The 12245-nt window shown below is 45.4% G+C and overlaps 1 protein-coding gene across 4 annotated transcripts in view; it reads right to left on the minus strand.

The window, feature by feature from the left end:
- Nucleotides 1–214: 214 nt before the first annotated feature.
- Nucleotides 215–12245, minus strand: part of tbc1d17 (TBC1 domain family, member 17) — a 46754-nt gene continuing 34723 nt past the window's right edge. For all 4 annotated transcript variants that reach the window (XM_043679538.1, XM_043679539.1, XM_043679537.1 and 1 more), the window contains 4 exons: nt 10565–10662; nt 9811–9927; nt 8028–8114; nt 215–6047 (listed from right to left, as the gene is read on the minus strand). In XM_043679538.1, the coding sequence (XP_043535473.1) occupies nt 5829–6047; nt 8028–8114; nt 9811–9927; nt 10565–10662 (521 nt within the window). In that variant the 3' untranslated portion in view covers nt 215–5828. The remainder of the gene's footprint in view (nt 6048–8027; nt 8115–9810; nt 9928–10564; nt 10663–12245) is intronic.

Raw genomic sequence — 12245 nt, forward strand, 5'->3', positions numbered from 1 at the left:
AATTGTAGGGACCTGAGGGAACGGCTGTGTTTCCAACAGAAGGGATCAGTGAGGTAGGGTGGGAATCCGGAGTGCATCTCAATTGCAAACACCAATTTCTGACGTCGGAAAAATTGTGTCATTGACGGTTCCTCGAAGGAGAGTGACAGCCATGGGCTTTGCAAAAGATACAACATAGAGACAGGGACAGAAAAAACACAGCATCCACCTGTGGTAGTGATTGGGTCAGTATTTTAATACAGCAAATTACAGTTGCACATCTTAGAATCACACAAGAAGTTTCAAGACAGAAGTGAACCTTGCAGCACAGTACCAGCCAGTATAAAACACTTGTCTACAGCAAACCTTGCTTCATAGAACCGAATACTGATCAGATACTGCGCATGTTGGACTGTAACCCCCACTGGCCCCTAGCCACTGTGTGCACTGTGTCAGGGAGGGGTGGAGAACAAAATGATACCAGTTAGTCAATCATTGACAACCTGCAGGTATACACCAGCTCTACCAGGGTAGCCTAACTTACAGGAGTCTCTCAATATTGCCTGGACATGTCCTCCCAGTGGAGGAGGCATCAGACATGTTGGGAGGAGCTGAAGTTAATGTATTTTCTTTTCCCTCAGTTTATATTGTTGCTGTAGAAAGGGATGAATTCTAATGGGAAGATTCTGCACTGGGTGAATGAAAGAGTGCTGTGTTTATTGCCAACATCACCACTAGTGGTGGGCAGCGATCGGTCCTGTGCGGGAATTCATCTTTTCAGCTGGCTTGAACTCAGAAGTGGAATTGGTGTGTTGGTATGCAGTTTATTCAATTTGCACCGCAGTGGTGCTAAAGCACCCATGCAAGAGGTATCCCTGAAATGAATTACAGATGCATTGACCCAGAGGCACACTCGGAAAAGAGCCCTGTCTGCATCCGCCAACGCCTCACTCACCCATTGCTCTAGATGTGGAGTGAGCTGTACAGTGAGGGATGTGGCTAACAGTGAGGCAAGGGAGGGTGGGCTAGAAGGCTTTAGCACAGAGGTCTCGTGCAACTGCTGCCATCTAGGCATGACCAGGCAGCTGGCAGCCAAACTGGCATTGGCAACACATACTGCGATTGAACGCTGGCACCCTCACCCTCATTCCATCACAGCTCAGCCCACAAAAAGATGTCGTTCAGGAAAGATAAAACTGTATTGGGATGGCGCTTACATTGCACTGTCCGTTGTTTCAATCAGTGCCGCCACACACTTCATTAATGTCAAAGGACATTCCTCGCCTCTTACTACTCTGCTGCCCACATGGACAATGCAGGAACCTCCCGATTGGTGAATCCTGCTTAATGTGACAAACAGAGCCGCGTCCTTGCAAGGAGCAAGAATCCCACTCTGAACAAAACAAGCTCCATGTGGGAGCACTGCGTGAGCAAGCTCCTCGTGTGGCGGCTGCGGTCTGCTCCATAATGAAGATTTGTATGCTCATGAATATTGAGCAGCTTATTAACAAACATAATGCAAAGCAAAATGTCTTTGATCAAGCCAGGGAGTGTTTAGGTGACAGCACTCGGAGCTGCTGGGAGGTACTTTGTATTGTTTGCTTCATATCCTGGAATTAATATCATTAATATCACACAGTCACTGCAAACACTCTTAGCTCCTTCTCTGTCATTTCTACTGCTGGAAATAGCTATGATGGGGAGCCATTGGAAAGCTTTTTCAAAGAGGCAGTCCAGGTATGAACTGAATACCATCTTCTGCGGGGTATGAGCCTGTGCTTTCCAGCACACAATTCAAACTGCCGCATTCTAATGAGAGAGACCTTCAAACTTGTGATCTTCGCTACAACAATCAGGAAACACATCTCCATTTAAAAACTTGTGGAAATCTTATCTTTCTCCCCGCAAAATGATTGGGTGGGGAGGAGGAGGGTTCAATCGAACATTTCATAAAGGAAACGGGTCAACATATTTTGGTTGGGCGTAAGTTGAGGGTTATGGAATAGAGACACGTATTGATTGGAAGCTGAAACAGCTGAGGGGCTGAATGGCCTCCTCCTGCTCCTACTTTCTAACAGTTTGTGATGCCCACTCGCTGTACAAAGACCATGTCTGCTTAAAGGCAAAAACGGCTTCAGACGTACCTTGTCTTTGGAGCAGCCATGATATAATTGAAAAATCACGAGGCTGTAGGGAATGATAATTCAGTATTTAAAAGACAGCATGTGGTTTACTGTCAATCATACCAGGGGAGTGGCTATTAACAGTATGGTGGAGCGAGCAAAGATATATTTATATTGTATAATTGGCTTTACTTGCCACAGAGCATCTCAAAAATCTCGCTTTGATCATTTGCACAACTGCTCAGCTTTCCGTCCAACATCATGCTGCTTGAGTACACAAGTGAAAGAGAGCCTGGAATTAACCCTTTGCTAACCTGAGCCTGGTTAAACAACATTGTGTGCAGCAGGTTACAGAATTCAGCTTGCTGAAGGCCTCAACAGTGTGTGACAGCTTCAGATTCCCCCCCATCCCCGAGAGATAGCAACAGCCTGGTGATCTTTGGATGATGTTTGTGGGTGTGGCATGGAGGTCAGCACACAGGACTACCCCCACCAATTATAAGCAGAGTTTACAGGGCTGGAGTCAAAGTCAGGCTGTCAGATGCAACAAAAATATAACTGATTACCATCGATATTTGTTTAAACTGTTGGTTTGTTGGTCACAGCAACATCTCTGAACCTTCTCCTTGAGGCACCCTATCCCAGTATTGGATACTCCTCAGGTCGGTACAACATGGGCTAAATACAGAGTAAACCTCCCTTCTCTACTGTCCAAGCGGCGGTAGCAGAGACCTGGCAGTGAGGTTACAGCATCTTTCAAAGCTCCGACTGCCAATGACGTGGAGGTGCCGGTGTGGGACAGTGGTGGACAAAGTCAGAAGTCATATGACACCAGGTTATAGTCCTACAGGTTTTCAGTTGAAATCACAAGCTTTCAGAGCATCAGGTATGAAGGAATAGCACTCTGAAAGCTTTTGATTTCAAATAAACCTATTGAACTGTAACCTGGTGTTGTGTGACCTCTGACTTTGCACACCCCAATGCAACACACCACCTCCAAAGAATACACTTTGGGTCCTATTGAAGAACTGTGCAAGATGGAGGTAATCTATTGAATATCTTTACAAAAATGTGGGAGCTGTCTGTGCTGGGGGCAGGCACAGCAGCAAGACAAGTGAATGGCCTGGAATGTGTATGTATTTTTTAAGAAAGCGAGCTGGGTCAAAGAACATCAACCTGCCGAAGGATGGGGGAGGGCAGACATAACACTTCATATCCCTGCCCAACCCAAGCATAATTTGTAAGCTAACATTTCACCATTACAACTGAATGGTAAGACCGAAAAATCAATTTGTAACACACAGATTTTCTGATTAAATTGATTTATAAATACTTCTTAAACATAAAACTAATGTCTACTAAAGAAGATCCTCTGACCAATTTTCAGACAGATTAAAGTCACATACTATTAAAAGTACAGGCACAAAATGAACCTTGGGTATAACTAACTTGGTTCGTCCCCTTTGCAAAAGCAATTTGGAGGGTGTTAAGGATTCAACTCCAAACCTACCAGCTTCACTGAAAATATTTTCCTAGAAAAAGGAACCTAATATATATATTTTACTGAAAATATCTCAAAGCACTTGATTACTTTGAAGTGGAGCCTAACACAAATTAATATGCAGACATTTTGTACATTAGCAAGAGTCATCAGGTGGATAACTGGTTAATCTGCATTGCCTGCCGTTAGCTTGAGGCACAAATGCTGGTTATGACGTTTGAGAAACTCCCTTACTGTTAAACGAGTGTCACTGGGGAACATGCGCAATGCATCAGAATGGACCAGTGGTGCCTCGGCCTAATCCCACAGTCAGAAAGAAAGTGGGCACCTCTGGCAGAATGGTGTTCTCTCTCAGTACAACCCTGGAATGTCAGCCTTGGTGGGGGAGGAGGGAAGGAGGTTGCCGGGGGGGGGGGGGTCAGAATCAAGAATGAAAAGCTTTGGCAATTGAGCCATGCCGACAAACTGTGTGTGACCACTTTGGCACACGGATGGCAAGAATCCTTTATATCTCCAAGTGGAACGTGGGAGATTGAAACAGACTTGCCGGCCCGTGAGCAGGGAGAGCGCAGGGTTGGGGTAGCTGTGACTCAAGATAAGGCTCTTATTTCACGAGTTGCTTAGACCACTGAATGGATGACAAAGTCTGGGATTAACCAGCTCTTCACCAGCAGCGCTGACTCTTCACACACTGCAGGCACAAAACTGTGTGTCCTTCCCCTCTCTCCCCTTAGCTATCATTCCCCCCTCCTCTACAAACATCTATTTCTACCCCCACACCCACTCCCCCCAACCAATGGAAAACGTGCTGGTGTGGTTAATGCTGACCAGCTGAAAGTCTGCACGTTTCTATTTCCTCCGCAGCTCTGAAGGACGCAGTTGTGGTTACACAGAATAAATTCAAACGTCCCACACAGTGCAAGGGAGCTACCATTTGTCGCACAGTCTTACAGATCTGCAACCCATTCCTCACGTGCTTATGCCTCTCCAGAGAATAAAGAAATACAATTGTGCGAGGGTTGGCAAGTGCTTCCATTCAATAGAATAAAAGGAAAATCATGAATTTCCTTAGCAGTGACAGTCTTAGTCCATTTGCTTTATACTTGGCATGGCCATTGGACTCAAATCCATCAAGTCAAGCACACAGTCTTTTAAAGGAAATGAGATTACGGGGATTTGTACAGGAGTGATCCTACTGCACTACTGCCCTCAGGGCAGACTGATGAAAATTAATGTCAGCTGTTGTGACCGCAGAAGGTCTGCTGCTCAGGAAAACGCCACTTGACGTCACACAACGGCTTTCCGATCACCAGCTCAAGGGGATCCCTCACCAGCCGAGAATCACTGACGGATGGATTACTGCATCCAGACGGACAGTTGAGTCACTCACCTAGGTTTGGACGCATTCGGTTCGATTGATGGTGACTTAGTACCCACCGAATAAAGACAAGCACCAAACTGAAGGAGAGTTTGGCTGCACAGGAAGTACGGGAGAGAGTGCTGACTGACTAAAGGCTTTGGTGAATCAGGCAAACATAAATACTAACACTACGGCTGAAGCCCCAAGGCATTGGGAACCCAGTCAACTGAAATTCAGGATTGCACTGTTAGATCTTCAGTGGGTACGGGCTGAACATTGCTGCTTGGCCCACCATCGAGCTGCAATTGAATCCTTTCCTTAACATTAATGGTAATCACACCTTTGACGAAAAAGAGAAGGATTTGACTTTGTCCAGATGACAAACAAGGCCAGAGGGGATGATAGCAGGAGTTGCTCCACATCTCATTTACTGTCTCCCTTGCCAGAAATAACCAACCTCCCTCCCAATTTGAAAGGGCTCCATGTTTAAGTGCTTAGAGAAAAAAAAGTTTTCTTCGTCCAAAAACAAAAATCAGAACTCTACAATGTAATAATACTCATTCTAAACCGAAAGCAGCAACCAATCCCGAAGGATTTTTCAGCTTTTTCGTCCCCCCCCAAGAATTTGAACAGGAATTGGGAACTGAAGCAACCACTGTGCTCAGTTACAACTATCCAGATTAAAGTTTGGTCAGTGAAGAAAGGAAATTACAGGATTACATGGATGAATTTTGTCCCAGTTCCAAAGCTGCTGCCGCATTGTTGCTCAAGGCTTTGGTGAAAGTGTTTTAAATGTCCTTGTTTGAGATCTTGGTCAGCACACACCCCCCCACACTTTCCTATTAAGCAGCCCTGCCACCATCACTTATGGGCTTTGGCTCGACTCAATGGTACCATCCTCTGTGTGTAAAATCTCAATGCTGCTATCGGGCAGGCTGTGAGAGGCGCTGTCTGTAAGCTCCGACTCATGCGTCTGGCTGGGGGACAGGGCTTGCGGGGAGCTGCCGGTGCCAGAGCTAGTGCTGCCGCTGGGGGTAGTGTCCTCCACCAGGCCCAGGATTTGTTGCACACTCTGTTGTAGCTGCTGTTCGAACAGAGGAAACACAATGATCAGCTCTCCACGTCTGTGGACGACTATCACGTGTGAGCATTTCACAACTGTGCCCCATTATACCTTTCCATACCTGCACCCTATTCTCTATTTCAACTTCTGCCCAAACCCATTTCTTCTCATCAGAGCGCAGACCCAAGATAGAGTCATGGAGGTCTACGTCATGGAAACTGGCCCTTTGGCCCAACTTGCCTATGCTCAGTTTTCAAAATTTAATCTAGTCCCACTTGTCTGCAGTTGGTCCACATCCTGCAATTCCCACGCCTTCCATGTATTGGTTCAAACGTTTCTTAAATAATGAAATCGTACCCATTTTCACCACTCTCCCTGGTAGCCTGTTCCAGACACTAATCACCTTGTGTGAAAAAACTGCCTCTCTGGACCCTTTTATATTGCTCCCCTCTCACCTTAAACATACTGTGACTTTGAGGTTAATGGGGTTGCTGTTAATTTACAGGAGATTTTTAATTTCAATTTCAATATTTAAAATCCTTTATTTTCCAAATCTTCTCATATTAATTTAACTTTTATTGAAAAAGGTTTCTGTCCCAGTTTCCAGTGCTTAGCTCAGCTATTTAGTTTGGTGGCATTATTGGAATGTCACTGGATTAATAATTCAGGATAGAGAGTGTGTTGCTGAAAAGCATAGCAGGTCAGGCAGCATCTGAGGAGCAGGAAAATCGACGCTCAAACCTAGACTTAATGTACGGAGGATCATAGGTTCAAATCCCATCATAACATCTGGTGGAATTTAAATGAATTAACAAAACTTTAATTTATTCCTCAAAAGAATGTGGAAATTACAGTAAACCTTAGCACTATTGACCATATCCATTGTTGTAAAAATCCATCTGGTTCACTAACGGTTTTGGGGTGGGAAATCTACTGTCCTTACCCAGCATAGTCTCCAGATCCTAGTGTGATTGGCTCTTACTGGCCACCTGAAATAGCCCAGTAACCCTCTCAGCTCAAGGGCAAACAGCCACAGGCAACAGATGTCTGCCTTGAAACCTCACAGAAGTTTAGAATAATCATGAGGGGCAAGGACTGGGTGAATAGTCAATGTCTTTTCCATAGGGTAGGGAAGTGACAGGAACAGACATCACTACAGGAAATGACATCACCGACCCAAGGAAACTTGAACACATAAATAGAAAGCGGGTCATTAACACCAGTGCTTCATCAGAAGCTCACTGATGATGTTACCTAGTATGGTGACGAAACATCTGAAAATGAACCTTCCAGCTCAGGTGAGCAAAATTACATCCAGGGTAGGGCAGTCCAAAAATAGAGGGCGTAGGTTTAAGGTGAGAGGGGAAAGATATAAAAGGGACCTAAGCGGCAATGTTTTTCACACAGACGGTGGTACATGTATGGAATGAGCTGCTAGCAGAAGTGGTGGAGGCTGGTACAATTACAACATTTAAAAGGCATCTGGATGGGTATATGAATGGGAAGGGCTTAAGAGGGATATGGGCCAAGTGCTGGCAACGGGATTAGGTCAGTTTAGGATATTTGGTTGGCAAGGTTGAGTTGGACCAAAGGGTCCGTTTCCATGCTGTACATCTCTATGACTCTATGACAGTGATCCCGAAAATTTAAAAATAAAAAAATCTTAATGATTTAGAACTGCACCAAGAAACTGGGGCAATAAAATGACCCTCATGGTTAGCATCCTCTCCCCTCTATATTTTGTTCAGCACAATAAACAGCCTTTCTGTCAGTCCTGGCCCCTGCTGGAGACTGGGAAACATTGAGCTTCACTCTGCCACTTGGATGCTCAGGATTGATCTGTAGGTGACTGTCCCATAGCAAAGGCAGGTCACTCAGCAGTGCAGCTCTGGGGTTGCTGCAGGGAAGTTCAGACTCACCAAACAGGGGGTGGGGGGTCGCAGACTCATGGGATATGGGGCTGGGTGGGGGGCGGCGGGAAGGGGTTGGGTTCAGACTCACCGGACAGGCTGCAAGCTGGAGGTAGATGGCTTCGGCTTTGCACAGCACGTCCTCCACATTCAACCTCATGGTCAGCTCGTTGATGTGCTGCAAGAGAGCAAGACAGGAGCTCAGATCTCCGAATCAGAGTGCGTACGTTGGCCAATGGACAGGGCACGAGGTGAAAGGAGACGCATGCCTACTGCGCAGAACACAAGCGGCAGTAGCAGAGACCTGGCAATGAGGCAACAGCATCTTCCAACGCTCCGACTGCCGATGACATGGAGGTGCCAGTGTTGGACTGGGGTGGACAAAGTCAGAAGTCACACGACACCAGCAGTGCTCTGAAAGCTTGTGATTTCAAATAAACAAACTTATTGGGACTATAACCTGGTGTTATGCGACTTCGAATTGTCCGACTGCCAATGGACAGACTGAAGCACACTGGTAAAAGTCAACCAATAATATTACCTGTACTATTGGATGGCGTTAGCAACTGAACATACAAATTAGAAGCTGGAGTAGACCACAATCCTTTGAGCCTGCTCTGCCATTCAGTAAGAATTCAGCTGAATGGACTGTAACCTCATGTTTACTCCAATTACATTTCAGCCCATTGCTTAACAAGAATCGACCTACCTCTACCTTCAACATATTCAATGTCTGTTTCCTCCACTTTTACAGGACCAATTCCAAAGACTCATGACTTTCAGAGAAACTTTCACCTCATCTCTGTTTTCGAGTGATGATCTCAGTAACACCCAATTCTATATTCTCCACTAAGAGGAAATATCCTAACCACTTCCAACTTCTCAAGATCCCCAAACTTTTCTCGTAAGACAACCTGCCCAGTCCCATTATTAATCTGATAAAACCTCTCTGAATTCCCTCCAATGCACTTGCAACCTCTCTGAAATGAGATAGCCAGTTATTGCGCAAGTACTTCAGATGCTGCCTTGCCAGTACATGGATAACCGAACAACAAATTCTTTTGCATTCAGTTGCACTCAGGACATATTAACAGTTTGTTAACTTTCCTAGTTACTTTCTGTACTTGCAGATTAACCTTTTTTGATTTGTGTAGAAGAGGACACATGGATCCCTGTATCCCAAACTCTACAATCAGACACTTATGTAAATAATATGCTCTCTGCTCTTCCTACGTGCCAAAACAGAGAGACAATTTCACATTTTCCTCCATCAAAACATCATTTGTCCGGATTTTTGCCGACTCACTGACTCTATCTGTAGTATCCTTATGTCCTCTTCACACCTCAGATCCCACCTATCTTTGTGAAGTCAACAAATTTGGCAACCATTGCTCTGTCCTTTCATCCGAGTCAGTTACATAAAATGCAGACAGTTGATGTCCCAGCGCTGGTCTCCATGGCACATTAATTGTTACATCTTGCCAACATAAAAAAAGACCCATTTATGTCTACTGCCTGTTATACACACACCGACAAACAAACAAACCACCACACACACACATATACCTCTCCCACAGCAAAGAGCCATCAAGGACCAATGAACTGAAGTCACTGCAACTTTTAACTATTTACACTGAAACTGAACATGGTCTTCGACCTCCCATTGTGGGACAGTCTTGGACCTGATATTGCTGGGCTTGAGATAGTAACAACAATCATCTTAGGACATACAGGAAAGCGACTCTGATGACAGAAGCCTGAAGGGGTGATAACAGAGCGCTCTACTCACTGGAGCGCTCAACAGATGGAGACCAAATTGAGATGTAGTTTTAGATGAAGGTAATTTCACAGCTTACTGGTTGATTTATTTTTACCTTGAGTATCTCATTGAAGCCGTAGTTGGGATTCATCAGGGCATCGCGCTCGGAGTCCAGGATGGCACAACAGACTAGCAGGTGGAAATTTGGGCACGGCTGGCCCGTCCACAGAACCTGGTGGCGAGAACAAGGGAACAGAACTCATCAGATGAGACAAATATAGAAACGGGTTCACAGAGGGAACAGTATTGCTGCTCCCTGCCTCCCTCTCCCTGCCACACTTTGTTTTGGTCAGCACAGACCATTCCCGCACTGCAGTGCACACCACCTAACTTCCTGCAACTGGTAGACCACACCTTGGCCTGTGGCACTGATGTAGCTCACTGTAAACCCCTCACCTCTTCACTGTTGCACCCAACAGTGATCTGTTCCAAAATTATGATGACTATTCTCCCTAATTAAATGCCACTGATGGTAATAGTTTACATGAAGCCTTGCTCCAGGGGGGCATGTGTAACCGGCAGTGGGAAACAGCAGAAAAACTTTGACAGTCTTTGAAAATGATCTTCATATACATGCAACCTTGTTAATATTTTAGAATATTTCTCTCGTTTAAAGACAGCCTCAAAGGAATATAATCATGACAGAAACATATAAAAATCGGAGCAAAAGGTGGCCATTCAGCCCCTTGAGCCGACTCTGCTGTTCAATAAGATGAAGGCTGATCACAGTAGAACTGTACAACGTGATGATTTTCCACACAGCTAGTCACACTTCATAAACGTAAGAGATGCAGGCAGACAGCACTCACCTCCCAGAGCCGCAGTATATCTGGGAATGAGAACTCTCGCTTAAACCAGATGAGGAGCCAGCGGAAGCAGAAACACAAGCTTCCTGACTCTCTGGAATCTTGAGAGAGAGAGAGAGAAAACACTCATTAGGAACATTGCTACATAATAAAGGCAGAAACAGTCCCCACTTGTCAGGGCGTTTCTAACAACCTCATTCCTGATGAAAAGCTTATGCTCAAAACGTCAACTCCCCTGTTCCTCGGACTGACTGGCTGCGCTTTTCCAGCACCACACTTTCTGACTCTGATCTCCAGCATCTTCAATCCTCACTGTCTCTTAAACTCTGCAGGAACACAAAAGGGTGTCGAAGACAGCCCACTAACTATAAAAAGTGCACTAGGAATAAAGTGCACGGAGGGCATCAGGTGCAATGCAGCCCTCTGAACCAAAGCATAACAGTGGCACAGTGGTCAGCACTGCTGCCTCACAGCGCCAGAGACCCAGGTTCAATTCCCACCTCAGGCAACTGTGTGTGGAGTTTGCATATTTTCCCCAGATCTGTGTGGGTTTCCTCCCACAATCCAAAAAATGTGCAGGTTATGGTGGATTGGCCATACTAAATTGCACGTAGTGTTAGGTGAAGGGGTAAATGGATGGGTAGCTCTTCGGAGGGTCGGTGTGGACTTGTTGGGCCGAAGGGCCTATTTCCACACTGTAAGTAATCTAATCTACTGCAAATACTGGGTATCTTTGTCATAATTGCCTCAGAAATAACTACAGTAATTGTGTGAGATACCAGGGAGACTCTTTTGATGACAGACTTTAAGGATGGATGTTCTTACTCACAGGCCAATGGATTTTAAGAAGGCTTTTGAGTTTCTGCTGCTACTCTGGTGGTACTAGTTCCAGGAGTTCTGGCAGCTCTCCTAGTATTTCAATCAAATCATCATATATTATCCATGAATGGGTGTCAGCAGGCCACTTAACCGTGGAGCCTGAATCTGTCTCAATCCATACCCTGATGCACAGAAGCAGGTCTCTGGAACATAGCTGGAGGCCTGGGAGTTGATGCGAAGTGAAACATTTATCTTACGATCTGCGGGAGATAGGCCCCAGGAACAGTGCCAGTTGCTAATGCTCTGGCATTTCTGCTCTCATTAAGTTGGATGGAGGTTGTCCAAACTGGGTTCAATTAATAGCTGCCAGACAGAAGAATTATCTACTCTGTTTAAGTTAAATTCAGGAAATGGTAATGAAACGGATGGTGTTCCTGTGTTCACATGCGCACTTCTGAGAGAGTGTCTGTGTACACATAGGCTACTCTGTCTGTCCATGTTTGTGTGAGAGAGACACAGAGAGAGAGGGAGAGAGAGACAAAGAGAGTGTGCATGAGAGTGAGAGTGAGAGAGAGAGATATATCCACGCAAGTATTTGCTCATGAAAGTGAGAGAGATGGACAGCGAGCAAAAATAGAGAGGCCAGAGTCCTAGGCCAAAACATCTTCAGTTAAGACCACAAGACATAGGAGTGGAAGTAAGGCCATTCGGCCCATCGAGTCCACTCCGCCATTCAATCATGGCTGATGGGCATTTCAACTCCACTTACCCGCATTCTGCCAGTAGCCCTTAATTCCTTGTGACATCAAGAATTTATCAATCTCTGCCTTGAAGACATTTAGCATCCCGGCCTCCACTGCACTCT

The sequence above is a fragment of the Chiloscyllium plagiosum genome, chromosome 39, assembly GCF_004010195.1.
Source record: "Chiloscyllium plagiosum isolate BGI_BamShark_2017 chromosome 39, ASM401019v2, whole genome shotgun sequence".
Lineage (NCBI taxonomy): Eukaryota > Metazoa > Chordata > Chondrichthyes > Orectolobiformes > Hemiscylliidae > Chiloscyllium > Chiloscyllium plagiosum.